Raw genomic sequence first — 25,433 nt, 5'->3', positions numbered from 1 at the left:
ACTGGAGGGCTCAAACAGGGATACATTTCCTACCAGTTCTCTAGGCTGCAAGTCCAAGATCAAGGCGTCAGCAGGGTTGGTTTCCTCTAAGCCTCTCTCTTTGGCTTGTAGATGGTCATCTTCTCCCTACGTCTTCACGTTGACTTCTCTCTGTGCATATGTCTGTGTCTTAGCTTCCTCTTCTTATAAGGACACTGGTCCTATTGGATTAGGGCCCACCCAGGTGATCTCATTTTAAACTAATTACCTCTTTAAAGACCCTACTGAAGCAGCGTTTTTGTCTGGGGTAAATACCTGAGGTTCATTGTTTCATGACAAGGGAATTGAGGGTGCAGATATACACAAGAACTGGGTTTAGGAGCAGAGATTTGATAGGCAAAAGAAAGAGAAAGGAGGCTGGGTGTGATGGCTCACGCCTGTAATCACAGCACTTTGGGAGGCCAAGGCGGGAGGATCACGAGATCAGGAGTTCGAGACAAGCCTGGCCAACATGATGAAACCCCGTGTCTACTGAAAACACAAAAATTAGCCAGGCATGGTGGTGAGTGCCTATAATCCCAGCTACTCAGGAGGCTGAGGCAGGAGAATTGCTTGAACCCGGGAGGTGGAGGTTGCAGTGAGCCATTGCACTCCAGCCTGGGCAACAGAATGGGACTGTCTCCAAAAAAAAAAGAAAGAAAGAAAGGAGAACAGTTCTCTCTCCAGAGTGCACTGGATTTTATAGACAGGCTTGAGGAGGCAGTGTCTGATTTACATAGGGCCCAAAGATTGGTTGGACCAGGTGTGACATTTATATAACCTGCAAGGAAGCTGGCTGCCCCACCCTAATCTTATCATGCAAATGGAGTTTTTGCCTGGCAGGTGCCATGTTGCCTGTTCCTTACTGTATACCTGGCTGGCAAAGATGGAGCCACCATTTTGAACATGCCTAGTCCCAGGTAGCCTTTTCTTATTGGCACAGATGCCAGCATTCACCCATGCAAGCTTCCAGCTTGCTTGTCTATGTCTGCAGCTCGATTTTATAGGCTGCTCTTTGCTAGAAAAGAAAATGATTTGGGGGCTGCTTTTCATTAAAAGGAAAACCTTACCGAGGACTCCCGTACCCTCATATCTGCCTAAATAATTTCTTCTTAACTCCTATATCACTATCTCCTAATATAGTCACACTCTGAGGTGCTGGCAGTTAGGACTTCAACATAGGACTTTTTTGGGGGGACACAATTCTGCCTAAAACACTTAGTGAAAGCATCAAGTCCCATTAGGTTTTTATCAATAGGAGTCTATCTGTCAGGCTAGGTGTCAGGGAAGCATCTTTGTGAGCTGTCAGGCTCTTCTGGAGACTGTGAAACCCTTTCCAATAGGCAGCTACATATAAGTGGCACTGGTACTGCAGAAATAAACCTTCCTCCAGGGCTTTCAGCAATTGCACAGACAGCACACATGTTGCGATTCAGTGTGGCCCATGACGAGGATAAAGTTAAATGCCTTTGATACGGTGACACGAAATGTAACAAGTGGAGGAGATCAAACAATTGAAGGGGGAAGGATCATTCTCGTAGCCACAGGATGCTAATAACATACAGAAAACTATTTTCATAAGGCAGACTCATCATTTGATATTCTGCTGTTATTTTTTGTGGGATTTTTTTAAAAGGAAAACAATCCCCCAGTAAATTAGAATGTTGCAACCTAATACCACGTTCCAACTCATAAATGTTTTTCTTCAGAGTTCATTTGGAAGCATTTCAGACAGATTGTTAGGATTATTACTTTCTGGGATAAAATCATGCTTTTTTTTTTCAAACATGTCTTCCTCAACTCATAACCTTCCTCTCAGTAATATTTTGCATGTTGCAATAAAAAAGCAAGGCAGACAGGCAACCTCTATTTTTAGATTAACACGTTTGCCAAAGTCAAGGAGACTTATCTAAACGCTGGATTCCCACAGACATGAGCTGTGTTTGCAATGCCAGACACTTCAGCCAATTTCATAGCCCACTCACAAGTGGACAATGCCAGATGTATCCCCCATCTGTAACCCCACCATTGGACACATTATCTCAAATTCTCTTATTTCTCTTAATATCATCATTGTATGAAAGTGAGCCAACCTTGGGTTGGTTTATGTAAACAACTATACTTGACGGCCTTAGTTCGTCTTTAAAACATTTGGGTGCTGTGGGAAGAGGATTGGCAGGATGGGACCTGGGCAGTGATGGGCAGTTCCTGGAGGAGATTCTGTGAGCTGTGGGCAGTGGTATTGCCAAGACAGGAGTCAGGTGTCTGTAGAGCTGAGTTATGAAGGCGAATGGGAAGAAGTCCGGTCTGGTGAAGCCAGGGAGAAAGCAAGAAACTGGCTGTCTCTCAGTGGAGGCACAAGGAGTCCCTAAATCTGCAGGAACAAAGCTGAGTCCAAAAGCAAAGCAGAGTCCTGGATTGTACATCAAAGTGCCCAGAATGCAGTCATCAGACTCCAACAAATGCTACTGAGCTCTGGCCCTTCTCATCTAGAGAAGCTTAAAGACCACCAGAGATTCAGCAATGAAGATTGACTTGTGCAATGTCATTTAGAAGCCAGTAGCAAAGTGAACTGGAGTTGAGAATTGCTGATTTTTCAGCCGCCACTTGGTAATTTTCCACCTGACATACAACACTGTGTTTCAAAGAAGTCTTCAAAGGTTTTAGAGAAATTCAAAGAGAAGACAACGGGCAAGTCAAAATTGGCCTATCGATGCACAAACTCCTGTATGCAGATGTTGACAGTGACTCTGCAAAAACTGGAAACACCTCAGGGATCCCTAAGCCGGGGATGGATGAATAAACTGTGGGCCGTCTACACAGTGGAATACTACTCAGCAGTAAAAAATGAACTCCTGGAACACACAACATTGTGGATGAATCTCAAATGCACCGAGCTGAGTGCAAGAAGCTAGACCCAAAAGGCTCTATGACTCCATTTATATGACATTCTGGAAAATAGATTAGTGGAGTCCGGGGGTTAGGAGATAGGTCAGGCTTGGCTACAAAACAGCATGGGTGACATTTGGGCATGATGGAACTGTTCTCTGTCTTGTGGAAGTGGTTACAGGTCTGGGTGCATTTATCAAAGCCCTTAGCTCTGCTTACTAAAAAGGATGAAATTTATCATAATAAAATGTATCTTTATTTATTTTTATATCTATTTATTTATTGAGATGGAGTCTCACTCTGCCACCGTGGCTGGAGTGCAGTGCTGCAATCTTGGCTCACTGCAACCTCCACCTCCTGGGTTCAAGCGATTCCCCTGCCTCAGGCTCCTGAGTAGCTGGAATTAAAGGCACCTGCCACCACACTAGGCTAATTTTTGTATTTTTTGTAGAGATGGGTTTTTGCCATGTTGGTTAGGCAGGTCTTGAACTCCTGACCTCAAGTGAGCCACCCACCTCAGCCTTTCAAAGTGCTGGGATTATAGGCGTGAGCCACCATGCCTGGACATATCTTTAACTTTTTTTTAAAGGCTTAAGGAGAGAATAAAAACAGCATGTAGATGTGCACCTAGAAGGCAGTGTAAAAAGGATCCCAGTGTGGGCTCAGGAGCCAGACTGCCTGGGTTTAAACTTTGGTCTTGTGACTTTACTGTATTCGGGCTCTGTACGTCATTTTTCTCATTCTAAGATGGGGATAATAAACGTATCTTTCTCATAGGATTGTTGTAGCACTTAAAGGAGGCAATTATATTTAAAACGTTTAGAATATTAGCTTTTCTTTGATCTATCTTTATACAACTGTCCAACATATCCTCAGGAAAAATTCCTAGAAGTAGAAACTAGGTCAGAGGTACACAGTTATACATATCAGCAAACTGCCTTCCATGAAAATAATGCCAGTTTATACTCCCTCAAACAGCCTATAAGCATACCTCTGCTCTCTATCCAACACTGCCTAGTACTAATCTTTTCCAATTTACAAGGTTAAAAAATGATATCTCTATGTTCCTTTCATTTGGATTTCTTTGATGACTAGTGAGGTTGAATCTTTTCATGTATTTATTAGTCACAGGTATTTATTTTTATGTGAAATGCCTGTTTGTAATCTTTTTATTAGAATATTTATAATTTTAATATTAATTTGTATGAATTTGTTACAGATTAGGCATAACAATAAATGTTAACATTTTTTTAACCAAGTGCCATTCTTCTAAGCATTGAAAAATATTAACATTTGATCAGACGTATACATTATAAACATTTCACCCTGTTGCTTTTGTTTCTCTTTCAACCTTGTTTGTGTGTGTGTGTGTGTGTGTGTGTGTGTGTGTGTGTGTGTGTGTTTGCTATAAAAGTAGTTTAGATTTTAAAATTCCTTTGTGATTTCTACATTTTTGGTCATGTTTAAAGAGGTCTTCCCTTTTGGTTAATCATAATGTTTTTATACAACTATAAGATATACACTTCCATGTTTCACATTTGTTTGGAAATTCCTGGTAGCCATTCTCATTGTCTGGAATTATTCTAAAATAGTAAATGTTTTTTAATTCCAAAAAAAAGGAGATGTCCGATGGCATTTTTGGGAACAGATATAAACATTAGTGTATCTATCAAGGAGATGAGAGTGAGAGGTGGGAAGAAGGAAGCAGGAAGAAGGAAGCATGAAGAAGGAAGCAGGAAGAAGGTGACTTAGCTTAGGAAGTGTGGTGCTTGGGTGGCCACAGAGACTGCTCCCCTGAAATGATTCTGGGTGATTCTTTTTTGTTTTTTGTTTTGTTTTGTTTTGTTTGAGATGGAGTCTTGCTCTGTCGCCCAGGCTGGAATACAGTGGCATGATCTCGCTGACTGCAACCTCCACCTCCCGGGTTCAAGTGATTCTCCTGCCTCCACCTCCCAAGTAGCTGGGATTACAGGCATGCACCATCATGCCCGGCTAATTTCTGTATTTTCAGTAGAGAGATGGGGTTTCACCACGTTGGCCAGGCTGGTCTCGAACTCCTGACCTCAGGTGATCTGCCTGCCTTGGCCTCCCAAAGTGCTGGGATTACAGGTGTGAGCCACCGTGCCCAGCTGTTGTTTTTTTAATGGGGTCTCACTATGTTGCCCAGGCTGGAGTGCAGTGGTGCCATCATGGCTCACTGCAATCTTAAACTCCTGGGCTCAAGCGAGCCTCCTACTTCAGCCTCTGAAGTAGCTGGGACTACAGGTTGTATACCACCATGCCCGACTGATTCTTTAATCTGATACTGTCAGCTCTTCCTCGTCTTCCCCTTTGGCCTGACCATTCCCTAGGAGGGTTCCACTCTCCCTCCCTTCACTGTTTCCTGCCCACCTAATCCAAACCTCAGATCTACACTCAAAACAAATCGATGTTTTCAAATAGAACTTCTTCCAACACTAAAATTTCCTTCCCAAATTAGTGAAATCAGACTCTGCAAACCAAGCACCACTTTAAAGGCTTGGCTCTTCCTCATTTAAAAATAACGATTTGCAAGAAATAAAATACAAAACATAGGTGTAATGCATCTCCTATGACCTCACATTTTTAGGATTTTTTTTTTCTTGCCAACTGATCCTGCATTCATGCTAATGTCCCCTTTTTGTTTCCTTAAAAGTACTCAGTTGTTCCATCAAAAGTCAAAAAGAAAATAAACTGTTTCTCAGGCAATGTGAGGTAATAGCAAAGGCCTCCAGCAGTTTAGGAACAGTTTTTGATTGAAAGGAAAGAACCAATTTTAATTGTCGGTTATTTCCTCCAGAAAAAAAAAAAAAAAAAAAAGCCAGCTTAAGTGTCTATGTATAGAGAAAGGCAAAGTTTTTTATTGGTTTGTTTTCAATTTGCCCTTAAGGCATTTATAGAAAGGAAGTAAACATAGATAATGGTATCAGACCCGTTATCTCAAAGTAAGGGAGAAAAAAATGTTCCAAGTGTTATAAATTCAAATATCAGCCCCGAAACTACTTTGTCTCCAGATTATCATTTAAATTCCTAAGCACAGAATTATGCAATATTTTAAAATATTATTTCTGAGTATTATTTAAATATTATTTCACATGCACACATAAATATACACACTCCAGCATAAATATAAATGTATGTGTATATAAATAGAACAGATATATAACAGATACGCTGCATACACAAACTTCTATACTTATGTGTGTATAGATGGAAGCATTGTAGTGCTTTCCAAAACCAACCACATATTTTGAAAAGAGAAATTCATTCAAAACACAAACTAGCAAATCATTTCTCCTCCCCTGGAGAGATCTGACAATTTTAAGGTCCCGAGCATAAGTACTTCTGGCTCTTTCTAGCAGGCATAGTCCCAAGGTAGCGTCTCTAAAGGCAAACATACTTTTGTGGTAGGTAACTGTTTTATTTGTCTCTGAATAACTGTGACCACATTCTCATGAAGAAAATTGTGGCCTGTGCTGCCAGTTATTTTATTTTTTCCAGAGTAGAAAAAATTCCCACCCGAAGGCACAGGAATTAAAGTTTCTAAAGGAAAAGCCCATGTCTCATTACCGTTGGGAGGGTGTCCCTCAAATTCTCACCTATAATGACAATCTAGTTGTGATGGAGACTTTATATTACTTTCTAGAATCTGGAACGTGTGTGTGTGTGTGTGTGTGTGTGTGTGTGTATCTCAACACCTTCAAGTATACATGCAAAACTCCAGCAGAATTTAGCTGCAGTTGACATTAGTCGGTTTTAATTAATTGTTTCATTTTCTTCATCTCTCGTATCTTTAGCTTATTATTACATTATTACTTATGCTCCCTATTTAATCAGGCATTTATGAAGTCTCTGTTCTGTATCTGGCACTGTGCCTGATAACATGCATGCAAAAGTTATTTCTTTCTTCATTTATTTCAACCCATACCATTCCATGAATATTTGGGGATGTGCAAACGCAAAGATTCCTGCCCTGGAAGGGCTTACAGTCTTATTTTCTTTGCCATTTCCAGAGAACCAATTCTTAAAATTCGCCTGTTATTTATAAAATGTCTAATCTTATTAAATAAATATTTCACCTTATTTGGAGCCAAGAACAAAGCACGTAATTCATCGTGAATCAGTTTTCATAACAGAGCTCTCCTATCTGGTGTCATGTCAAAAGATATGGATTAAGGCCAGGGCCACCTGTGTTACACTTGTCTAAATATTGGAGTTTGTAATTACACAGGAAGAACAGAGCTCATGTTTCTTCAAATCAGTAGCTCTGTTTTTCTCTGATTTAGAAAAAAGAAATGTACCGATCTGCTAGAAGAGACAATGTAACAGAAAGAATACATGTAAACATAGTTGAAAAAATGAAATTCTGATAGAATTTATCATTATAATTTTAAGAACTGGTAAACTTAGAAACTTCGGCATCTGGCTTCAGAGATTTAAACCCTTACAAAAGAATGTTTTATTCCATGAGTCGCAGGTGGCCAAGGTGTAGCCCTTTGCTTAACGTGTTCTTTAATTTCGTGAATACGGAGCTCTTTAGATGACGTCTGTTCGACTTATTTGAACATCAGCATGCACATGTTTTTAAATATGGAGCTCTGGAGTCAAGTTCCAAGTCTAATAACTGAATCTGATTCTGTATCCATAAAACCTAAGACATCTGACAGTGGTTTTGACCTGGAGAACTTTCAGATCTTTTTTTTTTTTTAATTTTAACAAGTATTATTGTGTCTTAGGTTGGGTTGTCCCAGAACAGGCATTAAGACGAGGATGAGAAAACAAGCAGTGTATTTAAGAAATCCTGAGAAATACTGGTAAAGGTAGAGAAGAGAGACACGGAAAATTAGAATGCAATAAAGATCATCATCAAGCCAGTTGCCACTATGGGCAATCAGGGCCCCATCTGGCTGGGGAAAGCAAAGTCGAAGAACAGACCTCAGCTATCCCACTTGACTGATAAGGAAGCTGGGCCACTCACTTTCTAATTCCTACCTGTAATTGACTAAAAGCCATTCCCAGGGATACTAAGCCCTCAAGGGGAGAATCATCTGCAGTATCTCTCTGTTCACATGTACGGTGTATTAGTCAGGGTTCTCTAGAGGGACAGAACTAATAAGATGGCTGAACACATAAAGGGGAGTTTATTAAGGAGTACTGACTCACACGATCACAAGGTGAGGTCCCACAATAGGCCGTCTGCAAGCTGAGGAGCTAGGAAGCCAGTCCGAGTCCCAAAGCTGAAGAACTTGGAGTCCGATGTTTGAGGGCAGGAAGCGTCCAGCACGGGAGAAAGATGGAGTCCAAAAGACTGAACCAGTCTAGTCTTTGTCGTTCCTCTGCCTGCTTTTATTTTGGCAGTGCTGACAGCTGATTAGATGGTGCCCACCAGATTCAGGGTGGGTCTGCATTTCCCAGTCCACTGACCCAAATGTTAATCTCCTTTGGCAACACCCTCACAGACACACCCATGAACAATACTTTGCATGCTTCAATCTGATCAAGTTGACACTCAACATCACCTGTGCAAAAGGTGAGTGCCAAAGGGAATACGGCTATAAATCATTTTCCTGTACAAATTCCATTACATCAATTTAATTCCTGACTTGGTTTTCCATATGGAGTGGCCAAATAGGACCTCCCTCCACCTTTGTTTTTTGTTTTTCTATTTTCATTCGCGTTGTGCTAGAATTAACCAATTATACTTTCAACTGTTGTAAGCCTTCTTCTGTGGCCCTTATTTCTACCAAATCCAGTTTTCTTCTTCTCTTTTTAAATTTATTTCAGATTCAGGGGATACGTGTGTATGTTTGTCACATGAGTATAATGCATAAAGGGGTTTAGGCTTCTAGCGTACTCATCACTCAGATATTGAACATTGGACTCTGTGGGTAATTCTTCAACCTTTATCTCCCTCCCTCCTTCTCCACTTTTGGAGTCCCCAGTGGCTATCATTACCATCTTTACATCTATGTGTACTCATTGTTTTAGCTCCCACTTATAAGTGAGAACATGCAATATTTGATTTTCTGTTTCTGAGTTCACTTAGGATAATGGCATCTAGTTCCATCCATGTTGCTGCAAAAGACATGATTTCATTCATTTTTATGGCTACATAATATTCCATGGTGTTTATGTACGACATGTTCTTTATCCAATCCACTGTTGATGGACACTTAGGTTGGTTCCATGGAGGTCCAGTTTTCTTACATCTAAATTTTACTCTGCAGATTTAGCCATTGTCATTTTTATTTGTGTTTGATTGCTTCTACCAGGGACAGCCATTGTAAATGAGATTAAGAAAAGCCCGCTGGGTGCAGTGGCTCATGCCTGTAATCCCAGCACTTTGGGAGGCCGAGGCAGGTGGATCATGAGGTCAGGAGATGGAGACCATCCTGGTTAAGACGGTGAAACCCCGTCTCTGCTAAAAAAAAAATACAAAAAATTAGCTGGGCGTTGTGGCGGGTGCCTGTAGTCCCAGCTACTCGGGAGGCTGAGGCAGGAGAATCACTTGAACTCTGGAGGTGGAGGTTTCAGTGAGCCGAGATTGCACCACTGCACTCCAGCCTAGGCGACGGAGAGAGACTCTGTCAAAAAAGGAAAAAAAAAAAACCAGACAGTTTGACCTCTATGTTAGCCAATCACCTAAATAATTGTGACCATTCCCCCTTACCTAGTCCAGGATTGCTCCACTGCAGTCACCCAGTTCCACCACTGACCTACTTGTGTGAATGTTAGGAAATTTACAGTTTAGCCTTCTTAAGTCTCAATTGACTCATTTGCAAAATTGTGCTAATAATAAAGACCTCCTACCTTCTTGTTAGGAATCATTCAAAGGAAATCCTTTAAAAGGACTCCTGGCATACAGTGTTGTTCCATGTGCTATTTATTAGGATTGCTGTTGTTACTTCAGATCATTATAATATGTTAGTTATTTTACATACTACTGATTGCTTTGCCAAAAGTATACTCACCACCCATACTATTTGTAAAGAGCAAACGGTTGTATCAAAATGACAATCAGAACGTTCCACTTCTGGGTTAATAACCCTTCCTCATAGGGTATTCACTGGTGAGTGATAACATGAAATGTGTAATGAGCCTGGTACCTAGCGGACACTAACCACCTGACTTTCCCCTTTTCCTTCCCTGGGGGTATGTGCCTTGAACCTGGAGGATAGGAAAAGTGATGCGATGATAAGTTTCTAGAAATTGACCTTCCTAAGCACAGAAGGGTTTGAGATCCACTAATGGATGTTTTATCAAGTTGGTTATAGTGAAGCTCCAACACGCTTTCCAAAATGCCTTAAGAAAGGTGTGATTTCTCTTCTAATTTTGTGGCTCTCATACCATCAGCATGTAGGGGTATTCTATGTGCTACTTACGATTTCGAACTTAGTAAATTGTTTCTATACGATTCACGCATGTGTTCTGTGTTTTTGTCTTTTTAAGATTTGATTGTGGGTGCATTTGGAACAGGAAAAGTCGCTGTTTACAGGTATGTGGTTGGTAGTATTCAAATGTTTTTCTCATTGTTTCAAATACATTTTCTTGTTAGTTTTGCCTTAAAGAGAGCATTCCAACGATTTATTCTGGGGAATATTTAGATGCTCTTTTTAAAGTCTAGAAGTATTTTTTGCTCTCACTCTTTCTTTCCTTTGCATTTTTACTCTCATACTGCATGATCAAACTTCCAGATTTTACGAACATAATGTTAAATAAGATATGAAATGAAGCAGATCTTATAAAATGACCCACTTTTTAGATGTTACTGAATTTGATTTATTCTCTTTGCTTTGAAAATGCATTGAAATGTTCACTTGTAAAGAAGGGGTGCAGGTTAGAAGAATGTTACTATTTATCCTGGCTTCTATAATCAAACTGGACACTAAAGTTAGGGAATAGAACATTCCAAGAGTTGGTAGCCTCCAAAGGCAAGTATTGAAAACATTTCAAATACAACAGCTATGGATTCCAAGCCTGGACATTCCACGCACTGACTGATTTGTAATCTTGGGCAAGTTCTTATCACTTTCAGTTTCAGATTTCTGATCTGTAAAAGAAGGATAAAAACAATATTTATAAGGTTACCTTTGTTCAAAGGATTCAGTGAGAATATGCGTGTGGTGTACACAGAATAGTAACTGGGAGAGAGATGGTGCTCAACATTAGCTTCTTTAAAAAAAAAAAAAAGTTTAATGGCAGGACACGGTGCCTCACGCCTATAATCCCAGCACTTTGGGCAGCCAAGGTGGGCAGATCACTTGAGGTCAAGCATTTGAGACTGGCCTAGCCAACATAGCAAAACCCCAGCTCTACTTAAAATACAAATACAAAAATTGGCCGGACATGGTGGCACATGCCTGTAATTCCAGCTACTCGGGAGGCTGAGGCACGAGAATCACTTGAACCTGGGAGGTGGAGGTTGTAGTGAGCAGAGATTGTGCCACTGCACTCCAGCCTGGAAGACAGAGTGAGACTCCATCTCAAAAACAAACAAACAAACAAAAAAATGTCTTATGACTTATGAGAATTCAAGACACTAGGTCAGGATATCAAGACAAAAGGCTGAGGGCATACCTGGGTGTACTAGGTGCATAGTGCTAACCTAGTCGGCTTCCAGAGATATTCTAAGGTTAAGTTTCCTCAAATAGGTAAGATTTTCTTCTTCGTCAGTCCCAAGACAAACTCAAAGAGGGTTGACTTGTACCAGCCATATCCCACTTAAGGTTCTAGAGAATCAGACAGTCAAAACCCTCAAGGTGTCTGAAGTATGGGGCTTGGGTTTGCGGTGGCCGTGGAGTGCACCACTCAGAGCTGCTGGAGCAGAATGGGCACAGGGCTCAGCTGCTCCGCTTCCAATCTGCCACTTTCATGCCAAGGCCGTGTTTTCCATGAGCTGCTCCCAGCCAATTAGCGAACACAAGAACACAAATGCAGGCCTGTTTTTGCAAGACATGGAACTCCTCTCACGGGCGAATTTGGCTCAAGGACTCTCCATTGCCCAGGCCAGGACTTTCTTATCCAGTCCTCTGTCCTTCCCTTGATCCTTCCAGGGATCAGAATTCCCAGCCCCCTCCACTATCTCCCCACTTTTCCTCATAAGTGTTTGACCCCAGTACATCTCTTGCATATCTAGTTCCGTTTTATCATCTGCTTTTCCAAGGAGTGGAACTAACACAGTATTGAAAGCAAAATTATGTAACAAAATACAGAGAAGTGGCATGAAGGAACTTAGGAGAAATCCCTTCAGGCCCATTGCTTATTGTTTAAAGCAGTGCTGTAAACCCATTCAGCCCCAAGCCACAGCCCTTCCTCTTGTTGCGGGGGGAACTTATCCAACATGGCTTCATTTCTCCCTGTCATTTGAGGACTTTGGCTTCCAACGATCATATCTTGGAACCAAGCTTTAAAATCTGCTCTATTCCCTTCCCCATTATTTATTAATACTTTTTTGTTTTGTTATCCTCATCTGGGTGGCTGGAATTGAGTTTACTTACACGCTGTCAGTCTCTCTCCTCAAATTTGGCTACGTATTAGAATCACCTGGAGAGTTTGTTTAAAATTCCAATGTCTGATCCTTACCCCATAAGTTCTGGTTCAGTTGGTGTGGCAGGGCCTGGGCATAGAATTTGTTTTAAAGCTCTTTGGGTGATTATATTGTGCAGTCAGGATTGAGAACCACTTCTCTGGCTGATGTACAGAATTATTCTGCAAACCCACCTTCGTGTATTTAGCTAAATTTGCAAAGCTCAGCTTGAAAGCTATCAATAGAAATTTAAAAATTATCAATGATAATTTGCAAACTTCAAGTACTCACAAAATTAAAATTATCAATGAAAAGTTGCAAACTTCAAGTACTCACAAACACGAATGGCTGTAAGATGATGTATTTCATCAGATACGGATGTAGATATGCTAGCCAGTGGCAGAGCAATATTTCACAGCAATATTGCCATAATACTGGAGGCCCACTTCATAAAGAAATTAGGTTGCATACACAACTTTGCTTGACAGACCCACAGCACTCTTTATTTGTGTTTGTGTGCTTCCAGATGTGTTTTGAGGTAATTAGCTGAGTGTGTTACCCACCTGTTCATGCAGTGAGCAAAATTCTTGGCACAAATGCTGAGAACGTTGGCAACTAGCCTCTGGAGTATTCTGTCTACTACTGAGTTCGGTATGCAGTGAAGCGGGCTTCTGCCTGCCTATCACATTTGCATTTTATTCAAACAAACCCTGCATTTTCTCCCTGCAGAGCAAGACCGGTTGTGACTGTAGATGCCCAGCTTCTGCTGCACCCAATGATTATCAATCTTGAAAATAAAACTTGCCAGGTTCCAGACTCTATGACATCTGCAGCCTGGTGAGTTAGTCCAGTGCTTCTCAAACTCCAATGTGAATTCATATCACCTGGGTATCTCGTGAAAAATACAGATTTGGATTCAGTAAGTCTGGCATAGGGCCTAGATTTTGCATTTCTCGAAAAAAGCTTCAAGAGATGCTGCTGCTGCTGGTCTGTGGCCCAAGTTTGAGTTGCAAGGAGTTAGTCTTTCAAGAGAACCTATGATATGATGCTGATCTTTGGCTATCGACTTACCATTGAAAGGCTACTTCTCTAATCTACAGGCTCTAGGTGAGATGAGAAGTGTAAAAACATTTGGGGAAATTCCCATTGAGACAAATCTTGGAGATAGCTCTTAGATTCTTGGTGTACTAAAATAAACACTAACCAAGGTGAAAATATAACAAAATACCTAGACTCTTACATTTTGGCATATGCTTATAGATACTGCTTTTCAGGCACATATAATGTCCTATTTATTTATTTATTTTTTGAGATGGAGTCTCACTTTGTCACCCAGGCTGGAGGGCAGTGGCACAACCTCGGCTCACTGCAACCTCCACCTCCCAGGTTCAAGCGATTCTCGTGTCTCAGCCTCCTGAGTAGCTGGAATTACAGGCACCCACCACCATTCCCAGCTAATTTTTGTATTTTTAGTAGAGACGGGGTTTCGCTATGTTAGTCAGGCTGGTCTCGAACTCCTGACCTCAGGTGATCCGCCTGCCTTGGCCTCCCAAAGTCCCGGGATTACAGGCATGGGCCACTGTGCCCAGCCGATGTCCCATTTCTAGTCAATTTACTGGGTTAATTTACTGGGTTTTCTATGCTGACAACAGATGCCAGTTTTGTAACTTAGCATGCACAGCTAGACAGAAGGAACACATTATACAAGATTTTTGTGCCATAAGCTGTATTTTTGTGTCTGTCATTAAGAATAGCGATTGAATTATTCCTTTTGCCTGGATGATGGAGGCTTTGCTTGTACTTTCAGAAGATGGCTGATATGACTCCTGAAAGTGTTCCTTCTGAATTTTGTCAGCCATCTGGAGGGAGTACAAGATGGAACTTGACTATAACACAGTTCAAGAAAATACCACTTTGTTTCCCAATATGTAGGTCCTCAAGAGTTAGAAGTCACTATGTTGGTTAATACCTTCAGGGTATACCCTCTGAAAGATCAACAAATCCTTGGGGTGTTTAATATTTTGCCCTCATTTTTCAGGAGATGTGGTCTAACTCAGACAGTATTTTTGGTTTCTGAGAATGTCAGAATTGCAGAACTAACCACTCTTGACCCAGAGAAGTTATTTCCAGCCAATTTTAACATGTTGTTGATGGCCTTTTGACAGGAGTTCATACTGGAGTCAAAGCTTTTGAGGGTGGAGGGTGGGGACTTAGAGGACCCTGAAGAATTCTTTGAAAAACATCCTATTGCTGGGAGCTGGGGAGTGTGGCGGGAGAGCATCCTCTTCTTTAACTGCTTTTGAAAAGAGTTGGAAAATGCCCTGGGCACATTTTAAAATGGTTTAAAACCATAAAATAGTATAATGAAAACCTGAGCTCAGAAAATATGTCAGAGAGCCAGCATTTATCCTTACCCATGCATGATTAAATGAACAATGAACTGTGAGAGTTGCTACTTGTTCAAGAGTATTAAAACTTCAGTATTTCCCCCAAATAGGCTCATGTTCACACCTTCATAACAGAACGGACTTCTAGGCTGAATTCCTTTAAGCACATGTGGTACACTCTGATATACAATGTTGTTGTTTTGAACTAGATAATTGATTCTGAGGGTTTTTAGTTTAATGGATATTTGTATAAGACTGAAGCATGTTTTTGTTTTGTTTTTAACCAGATTAAGAGTTCTGTTTGGGGCCGGGCGAGGTGGCTCACGCCTGTAATCCCAGCACTTTGGGAGGCCGAGGCGGGCGGATCACGAGGTCAGGAGATTGAGACCATGGTGAAACCCTGTCTCTACTAAAAATACAAAAAATTAGCTAGGCACGGTGGCAGGCACCTGTAGTCCCAGCTACTCGGGAGGCTGAGGCAGGAGAATGGCGTGAACCCGGGAGGCGGAGCTTGCAGTGAGCTGAGATCATGCCACTGCACTCCAGCCTGGGTGACAGAGCGAAACTCCGTCTCAAAAAAAAAAAAAAAAAAAGAGTTCTGTTTGGTTTTATGGAAAGAATATTACTTTTTAACAAGAAAATGTCTTTTATTTTCATGAGCCATTTTCTAACTGTATTTAATCATATTATTAAGATAAAGTGCAATTTGTTATGCGGACAAATTTATATCCCTTTACAATTATATTTGTTTCTATTGCATACATTTTTCTGGAAGAGGTCTTATTTTCACATGCAAAATTTGTGAATGGTGCCTCAGAGCCTCAGAAGACAGAAAGTTAACAGCTGGTTTAGTCTAGAATGTGTTTCTTCGATTCTCTTTTTTCCTTATTTTAGGAACTTAGCTTAGTTTTTCCAAAATGATTGAAAGGTCTCTGTTGATTTTCTCTGCTGTTATTTGTGTCTGTATTTGATATAACTTTATATCATACATCTGAAAACTATCACATAAACTCTACTTGGCAAATAGTTCTTCACTTCCATCGATGTGGATTTCTGTGTCTTTCAAACAGCGGTGTAGTTTTATAAAGTGTCTATCTTTAATCGGCATTTCTAAGTTAGAAAAAAGGGGAAAAAAGCCAGCTCAATAAATATTAATATAACTGGCAACTAACCAATTATAAAAAGAAAAACTAGCGAAATACTTCATTTTAAAAAATGTAAAAGTGAGTAACGACCCAGTTGCCCAACCTGATTAAAAAAACTTGTCAGATGTCAGTGACTGTGTGAAACCTGCTATTTGCTATCACTGAAATAGGACTGAAAACTGATGAGAATGTAAAATGAATTGCTTTGTACTTTTAAATCATGTTTCACATTTATCTCATTTTCTCTTCATCATAGCCAGCTATGAGCACAGTCAAATTGCAGAATCATTATTCCAACCATGCTTGGGTTGGGACTAGCCTCAGAAGATCATGTAGTGTATCACCCTGCCTTCTGGCCATATCAAAAGCACTGTCCACAGACAGTTTAATTTAGAATTTATGTAATAAGGGACCTGGGTTGATTTGATGGGTTTTTTGTTCCAATCAGACCTATTTAGACTAATGGGCCATACTGAAAATGACCAATATTTCTAGTTTGAAATTTTAATTCTAATTTAATAAAAGTTTACAGCTTTCCCTAATGACCCAAGTATACTTTGTAATTAGCTGTAGGCCTGCAAGTCATCCTAATTCTATGCTCCATATGACCTGTGATGTATGTGTGCTTATATATAATATAGTACGTATGTTTTTCTAAATTCAGAATGAACACATCAGCCCGCTACTATAAAATCTTGAAATTTTCTTTAGATCATAACAGAGAGTTTGAAAAATTATGACTTCACAGACTCTTTTCCACTAAAGTAATCTATGAACTGGCAGGTTCAGGTTGGAGTGCTATTATTGAGAATTCAGTACATTGTAGCAGTGATATTACACTTGTATGAAAAAAAGTTAAAGTCATCCATTTGCTAATGATATTCAGAAAACAGAGAGAGCTAAGAAAGAAATAGAGATTTATACTGACACGTAATTCATAAATAAATAGTAACCCTTTAGCTGATAACATCATTTATCAACTATATACCATCCCATAAGAAAAAAAAGTTCATTTGTATAACTTTATTCCTTTTTAAAAATTTGTTATTGATTTTGAATTGTTTGAATTAAAAATACTGTATCTAAAATGATTTTAATGTATATATGTTGATAATTTCATTACAAATAGGAATTTATTTTATAAAAGCTAATGGCTTTGGTCTACACAGTTGATGATGAATAGAAAAAAAGATCATTGGCTGATCTGAACATACACTCAAATACTTTCAAAAATGTTGGATACAGAAAAATTCTAATTTTGAAAGCCAGGCTTACTACAAAATTGAAAGATGTGATTAACTTTCCATCTTTCTTGAATAATTCTAATTGAAGCAGAAGCGAGTTGGAATCAGTGATTTCTCTGGGGAAGCGGAATAAACACTTGTAATAGCATAGACATTTCAGAAAACTTTTGGCTTAATGGTATGTGGCAAATTATTTACCCCGGGGGGGAGACATTGACTGAGGTCACAGTAGATAGATGAGTCCCAGATGTGACACTTTTTCATTATATTTGACACAGGAAGCTGACACATAATTAAAGTATGATTGGGGATTATTTACTCCCTTTGAATTCTGTAGAAATATCCAAATCATACTATAGTATTTTACTGGTAAAAGTTTATGATTGTCATTAAACCATACTTAAGTATTTTCTTATATTTTCACTTTCCTAGAAATGCAAAAAGGCCCCATCTCTAGTGATGGCTGTTAGGGCTTGGAATTTTTCAGGGAGAGGTGAGCACTTTCATTCAACAAAGGCAGCCAGGGAGTCAGTCGTCTCTCATTCCATCTGTAGCCACAGACCAAAGCCAAGTGCAGATCATCCTATAAGCCAGTGCAGACATTGCCTTGAATGGTAGTGATGGTGTGTTCAAGGCACAACTCCAAAATGTCTCTCATGGACATCTGCCCTCTCTTGATTGTCTTTATTCCTGTATCATTTTGCGCACCTAGCTTGAGACAGCCATGCTAAGCTTGCTGTTTTCTCTTTCTCCCCTCCCTCTTCTCGTCTCTACCTCCAGTCTTACCCCAACTGTAGCAAGGTTCTGCCAAATTCCATCTCCTTCTAAGCAGAGTGGGTGTTTTAAGTTAAGCATACCTTGTGCTCCATGCTTCTGAAGATTAAATCTGCATTTTTTAGCATGACTTTCAAAGCCCTGTTCCTTACCGATCCACCAAGCCAGCCTTGCCTCCTACAACTTTGCCATCTTGCTCAGTGCCCCGACCACATTGAATTTCTTCAGTTTCCTCAAATGGGTCCAGATTCTTACTCACCTACAGATTTTACCTCTAGCTATCCTCTTGCTCTGCTGCCTAATTCTTCCCTCCCTGGCACATGGAAGATACTGACATGTATTCATTGAATAAAAGCAACATGTAATTGATTAATTGAGCAATTGATTAAATCAGTTAACCTCCTGTACTATTTTCCAGTATTACCTTCCATGTAATAATAATGTCACTTGTCTTGATTGTATTAGTGTTGAGATCAATTGGAGGAAGGGGTGTGTGTGTGTGTATGTGTGTGTGTGTGTGTGTGTGTGTAATTAGAAATATATAGAGAAAATGATATTCATGATCTGGGATGAGGTAAAGGAAGGCTTCTACTTTAGATTCAAAACTTCATTAACCAATAAATTACTATTATTTTCTACAGCTTTTCTTTAAGAGTATGTGCATCTGTCACAGGCCAGAGCATTGCAAACACAATAGGTAAGCATGTTTTCATTTTTACATTCTTATGCTATACTAAGAAAGTTGAACAGTAACCATGTCTCTGCACAGACCATAAAAAATGAAAGAACCCTTGAGGAATACCAAGATGTCTTTTGCATATATGGAACCTTCTAATAAATATTACTTCAATACTTGGTAATACTATTATTTATAAGAACATATAATTGTAGGGAAAATTACAACTTTTATAAAACCATTATAAAACATTTTTAGCTTGGAGAGTATGTTATAAAATTTTTCCAGCTCATTTATCATGCTTGATCTCAACTATGAAAAATAAATGTTTCCTGACTAAGCAACTTGAAATGGAAATTCATCTCTCTGATAGAGCACTGTGTTCACTGAATACTTTTTCTCTACTTTACTTCTGTCCTTTAGTCTTGATGGCAGAGGTGCAATTAGATTCCCTGAAACAGAAAGGAGCCATTAAACGGACACTCTTCCTTGAAAACCATCAGGCTCATCGCATCTTCCCTCTTGTGATAAAATGGCAGAAATCCCACCAGTGCCAGGATTTCATCGTTTACCTTCGAGTAAGTATTCCAGAAAGACTTCTCTGGCCTCTCACCTTCATATCCAAATTCCAACCATTTTTCTCCATTTAACCATCATGTTTGTCTGCATAGACCCCCATCTGTCTGTTTTCATTTTCATAGCAGGAATCTTTATTTTAGGGTCAAATACTCTCCTCTTGATCCTGACTTCAACTAACCTGATGATGTGTTGCTATTAATTTCTAAGGCTTCTTTTCATTTTGAACAAAATCTTTATAATGGCATTCAGCTCACATGGTTTTCATTTCTACCCGCCTCCTCCCCAAAGTACATAAAAGTGCAACACAATTTATGTGAATTTTTCTCCTATGTGAGTATGTCTTGTTAGATTTTATCAATGCACATTTCAGATCCAACTCAGGAAAACATTTAGGCATTCAAAGCTTTTATTAGAAGTAATTTATAATTATCTTCTTTAAAGTAATGTCTTTTTACAATGACTTCAAAACCTACCGAAATTTTAAAGTAAAAATATTTATAACACAATTACCTATCTTCACCTTGCCAGTTGTGAGGTTGTGATAACTGTCTTAATTTCTCTTTTCCATTAGGGAGCTTAGTTAGCAAGGACCACCCTAGGGAAGATCACAGGTTCACAGTCACACTCAAGAATGAAAAGTTGGATACCTGACCCTTGATTGGCACACAATTGAAGGGTGACATATCCACCGTGTGTTTAGTGCTTGCTGTTTGCTGCTTACCCCTCCCTAATAAAGGAGTTCTGTTTCTTTTTCCAAAAGAACTTCAAATATCCTGAAGGTGTTCTGAAGTTCATGCAGGCAAGGGCTTAAAAAGATGATGAGAGGAAGAGAATCAAGATGTTTTCTTCTTCTGAGCCCCAAGAAAGAACTCATAAATTCTGGCAACCTCACGAAAACAAAAATCCAAATTCATGATGTTTTTTGTGACATTTATGATATACACGTGTAATCTTTTACTTTGCAACTTGACCAGTTCTGCATGAGTTGTTGAAGGTCTGGAGAACCCAAAGATTGGCTCCAGAAGTGTATTTCAATGAAGCCGCAGCTCTAAATGATTTCATCACTGCACGTATATTAGGTATGCTGGCTACTACATACCACATAAATCAGCCTCCATCTAAGCCTGCTGCAAAGATAATTGTTTCATCATTCACTTTCATTGAGTAAATTCCAGTGTTGCCTAACTTTTGCAGACTGACATCTTGCAGCTATTTCATGGAGCCTCTGTTGAGTTTGTGATTATTTTTCCTAGGATGAAACTGAATTCCGAGATAAATTATCTCCAATCAACATTAGTTTGAATTACAGTTTGGACGAATCCATCTTTAAAGAAGGCCTGGAAGTGAAACCAATATTGAACTACTACAGAGAAAACATTGTTAGTGAACAGGTAGTCCTTCACGGTCTTTGATGGCATTTTCTCAAGCAAACTCTCTGGGGTGTTGTTCTTATGGCTTTAAGACTAAAGCCAGCTTTCATTTTTATTTCTGCATGCAGACATGGAACATTTGGGAGTTTTCCTACCATGTTTCCTGAAACACTGCATGATTGTGTTTTTCGGAAGCCTTTCCTCTTGTGCAACCAAGATTTAATTTGTTCAAAATGTGGCTGTAATGGAAGCAATACAGCCTGTAATCCTCAAGCCATGGCCAGAGTTGCATTCTTTACAGATATTTCAGAGTGCCTTGGAGTTGGGCTATTATGTAAAGTGGCCTGTATTGGGAGGTCACTGTGAAATGTAGGCTACTGGCTTGGGTAGGGTCATGCATAGTGAGAGGAAAGCTCTGGTTCCGTTCGTGGCACCATTCAGAATTTTCAAGAAAAAGGATGTGAATCAGACTTTCCTAGATTGTTCCTGATGTATGTTTATACAACACAGGCTCACATTCTGGTGGACTGTGGAGAAGACAATCTGTGTGTTCCTGACTTGAAGCTGTCGGCTAGAACGTAAGTTTAAACAACTAAACGTGTGCTTTCTATCTAATGGAATTACAGGTATTTATGTAAAGGTTCTCTGGAGAAAGTATACACTTCCAATGACTATGAAAAACTATGCTGCGTGAAATTCTTGAGCTTGGCTACACTTTGGGTTAGCCTGTGGTTTGGGTCAGTTATTTGTCATTGGTGTCAAATGACACACCCTAAGATTTTGCCTGGGCCGTTTCATCTTTCAGCAAAAGTGAAAAAAAAATGTTTTTGTTGAAAGTAAACTCATTGATGGGGTGGCTCGGGTTATATTTACTTGCCTCAGTCAAGTAGACAAAGGATTCAGACAGGCAGGTCCCATCTACACCGTCAACCAAACTTTTTTTCAGCACCCCATGACTCAAAGGCATCCTTAAAACTGTCAAAACAAAATTAATTTTAACTGACTGAATAAATAAACCTAAATAGCACTCTATGGAGTAAAGCAGAAGGTGTCACAAAATCGAAAAGAATCAAAGGGCTTCACAGTTGCCAGTAATGGATGCCCCCATTCCAGCACTGGAAATTGCACTGTATTCTGTTATGGGAAGACATGGACTAGGATGTAAAACATTCTGTGGTCGAGAAACAGATTTGTGTTTCTTTCCCTCCCAGTAACTATCTCACTGCCAGTGTTTGGAATCTGCTTGGTAACTTCTCAGAGGGACTTCCCCCAAATTTCATAATTTATCAACTTCAAATGCAATCGCTTTGAGTAAGGTTAAAAAGTGGAGTAGGCATTTCCAACTATTGGTTTGATTTGCAGTTCTAAGTGAACTGCGTTTCTTCAAAATACCTTGAAGTCCTCTACCAGTGATTTAAGATCTTATTGTATCTGCCTGCTTCTTCCCTCTCATTATTTCCTTTGCATTAATCTATCCCTCTTACTTTCTAAACCACCTCTCTTCCTTTTATTCCATTGCCCATTTTCTTCCTAATGTATGTTTTTAGTGAAGTGCTGAAGCTGCTTCATTCTGGCTTGTAAGTGAAATGTTAAATTTGCAGTAATTTTGTTGGTAGATTGTTAAATATGTTGGTAGCTTGAAAACGACCACGGTTCATGGATTTACACCACTGGAATCTGAAAATGCTATAAATCAATCCTTTTTTTTTTTTTTTTTTTTGAGAACTGGTTGTTAAACATTTACCAACACACTACTGGATGTTTTCCTGCCCTTTTTACCCAGAGGTGATTCTCTTGCCTCTTCCTACCATCTCTTCAGGATGGTCCATCTTCTTTTTTTGCACGTGCCATTTTTCTTTTCCTCCTCGATAAATCCTTAAATAAAATATTCACGAAGCCAAGAAGTAGAGTACCTAATACTTCTTTTTAAACTGCATTTTTAGAGATAAGCATCAGGTAATCATTGGAGATGAAAATCACCTTATGCTCATAATAAATGCAAGAAATGAAGGGGAAGGAGCATATGAAGCTGAACTCTTTGTAATGATACCAGAAGAGGCAGATTATGTTGGGATCGAACGCAACAACAAGGTAATGCCTGCAAATTGTTTGAAGTCAAGAGCTAGGTATATTTTTGAAGTCAAGTAAATGTTAAGAAGGGCCATCTTGGCTGAGAGTTTCTTCCTTAATGAAAGACAGCAAAATGATACCTTCTTTTGTTAAATCATAACAGCAATGAGCCACAAAGCGGAGGTGGGCTTACACAGTATTAATGTCTTTCTTTGCCACAGTGCAAAGATAGATTGGCCAAAGATCAAGAGCTAAAGCAAAAAAGAGAACAAGACTGGCTGAAAGAAGAAGCTTACCAACGCAATCAAAAAGCTAAACTCCCAAGCTAACTCCCTGTCTTCGCTGACTTTTCTAGCCTTGCACTGAGTTCCTATCAGTTTCAAGCACATGTCAGGGAGCCTGGTTTTCGTTATTGGTTAGGAAAGAAGGTCCAGCCAATCCCTGCTGAACACTGATAAAAGCCTGGACTGACACCGGAAGGGAAACAAGGTCCTTTCCCTTTCTTCTTGGTCCACCTTGTCAGAATTATGACCAGGAACAGCCTGGTCTTCCTCATTTGCCATTCCTCAATGCCACTATTTGTTTAAATGACAACAATGCTATTTATAGTCTTCCCCTTCCTTATCAGAACATGAATCTTCCCATTCAAAGCATCCTCCAGTTCTGCAGTGTCCTTAATCACTTGGTCTAGAAAACCATTAAAAATACATTGTAGAATAACAGAGAAAGTCCCTCAGTGTCTGAAATATACAAACTCACAATTAAGGGTAAAGCCCAAGTGTCACGTTTCCCTTCATAGGATGAGGTGTAAAGTAGGTGCTCCTTACATACTTGCTGATAGCGTTGTTCATTTAGCTTAAATATATTAAATGTCTACTAGTTTCCAAATACCACACCCCCTGAGGACCTTGTCCATTTTAATGATTGAATAATGTAATGAAAAGTAATTCTTCTAAACAGATGTTAGCAAACTGTTGTTGTGATATTGGTATTTTAAAGGCATTAAAAAACTTAGGGAATATAAAATTCTCTATTCACACTTCTAGTCTCATGATTTTTGTTTGTTTGTTTGTTTTAGTTGAATGATCTTCTTAGTAAAAAACAAAAAATTAAAAAATCCAGATGGGTAATGATAGAGCATCTTTAACAGTCATTTAAAATCCTTGAGTTTCTGTTGAAGAAATGTATAGGAAAAAAAAAACTCCAAAGTCATCAAACGTTATACATTAAATATGTACTGCTGTTTTGTGTATGTCAGTCACATCTTAATAAAGTAGTTTTTAAAAAAATAGTCCTAAATTATTCTTAGCTCTTCCATGTTGACAGTGAAGTTGGATAGAGGGGAAAAATAATTCCATTTCTTTTCAAGAGTGTTTGCAACTCTCCACTCAGCTTTCATTTCCCTGTTATTTCAAATATGAAAATCAATATAAACCCTGATTTCTCCAGCGAGTGGTTTATAATCATCCCATTTTCTTCTTTCTTGTATTTTTTCTTTTTTTTTTTTTTTTGAGACAGGATCTTGCTCTGTTTCCCAGGATGGAGTGCAGCAGCATGATCATAGCTCACTACAACCTCCGATTCCTGGGTTCAAGCAAAACCCTCATCTCAGCCTCCTGAGTAGCTAGGACTACAGGTGTGCACCACCATGCCTGGCTAATTTTTGTATTTTCTGTAGAGAGGGGGTTTTGCCATATGGCCCAGGCTGGTCTTGAACACCTGGGGTCAGGCAATCCACCTACCTTGGCGGTCCAAAGTGCTGATATTATAGGCACGAGCCATCCTTGCCCGGCCAATTATGTGATTTTTTTTAATCCTCTTCATTTCTCTATTAAAGTCACTTTAAGATACAAATAAATAAGAATATATGGAGTAATTATACACACAACTTATAAAAATGGTGTTTAATAACGACTTTGATTTGAAGATGTCATTTCATAATAAAATCTCTACAAGCAAAAACAGAAAGAAAAATGTCATCTACAAATACTTACCTGCAGATAACGCATAAACAAACACAAAAACGAAGCTTGAGTATGTTTTGTTTTTAATATTCCAGAGCTCCACTCATATTTTTATTTCAATTCCCTTCTTGTCACTCCACCCCTGACTTCACTAGACAAAGGACCTATTCTAAAATGTTCTTTTAGCAAAACATCCAGTTTACTGTTGGCTTTGTTGCATAGAAAACACGGGAGAGCACTTAGGATTCTTTCTTTGTCTGTAAACATTACAAGGGACATTATCTGTAATCTCAAATGATTCCTTCACTACTTTTTTCTCTGTCAATTTCCCTTTGGCAGAGACTTAGCTCGGTCTTTGAATTTTATGTGACTAAGCCACATTCTAATTTCTTCCCTGTTTGGAAACAGTTTGAGGTTTCTACCTTCTGACTTCAACTCAGTTCAAGATTTTTTAACCATTTTTTCCTCAAGGGGAAAAATATTAGGCATTATCTGATTGTAAGGTTGGCTATTCTTTTGTTGAAAACATTCATCTTTTTAGAAAATGTAAATGCTTATCATCTCTTGCTCTAGAAACCTTAGTTGAGCCAGCCTTTATAGTTCCTTTTGGTGATTTTTCTCCTTAATTTTTCTGTGAAAAAAGGTGTATATGCTTTATATTTATCATCATCATCATCATCATTATGATTGTAGTAAGATACATGTAAGATATAATTTATCATTTTAGCCATTTTCAAGCGTGCAGTTCAGTGACATATTTACATGGTAGTGCA

General features: G+C 39.2%; 1 protein-coding gene across 2 annotated transcripts in view; it reads left to right on the top strand.

Annotated features, from left to right (window-relative positions):
• ITGA8 (integrin subunit alpha 8) overlaps positions 1–25,433 on the top strand; it is a 199,316-nt gene that overhangs the window by 86,231 nt on the left and 87,652 nt on the right. For both annotated transcript variants that reach the window (XM_024253918.3, XM_024253917.3), the window contains exons 14-20: positions 10,375–10,420; positions 13,181–13,288; positions 18,643–18,698; positions 19,101–19,255; positions 20,510–20,647; positions 21,137–21,204; positions 22,570–22,717. In XM_024253918.3, coding sequence (XP_024109686.2) covers positions 10,375–10,420; positions 13,181–13,288; positions 18,643–18,698; positions 19,101–19,255; positions 20,510–20,647; positions 21,137–21,204; positions 22,570–22,717 — 719 coding nt within the window. The remainder of the gene's footprint in view (positions 1–10,374; positions 10,421–13,180; positions 13,289–18,642; positions 18,699–19,100; positions 19,256–20,509; positions 20,648–21,136; positions 21,205–22,569; positions 22,718–25,433) is intronic.

Source organism: Pongo abelii, chromosome 8, assembly GCF_028885655.2.
Source record: "Pongo abelii isolate AG06213 chromosome 8, NHGRI_mPonAbe1-v2.0_pri, whole genome shotgun sequence".
Classification (NCBI taxonomy): domain Eukaryota; kingdom Metazoa; phylum Chordata; class Mammalia; order Primates; family Hominidae; genus Pongo; species Pongo abelii.
Note: the sequence above shows the minus strand (reverse complement) of the source record. Positions and strands in the feature narration are given on the sequence as shown.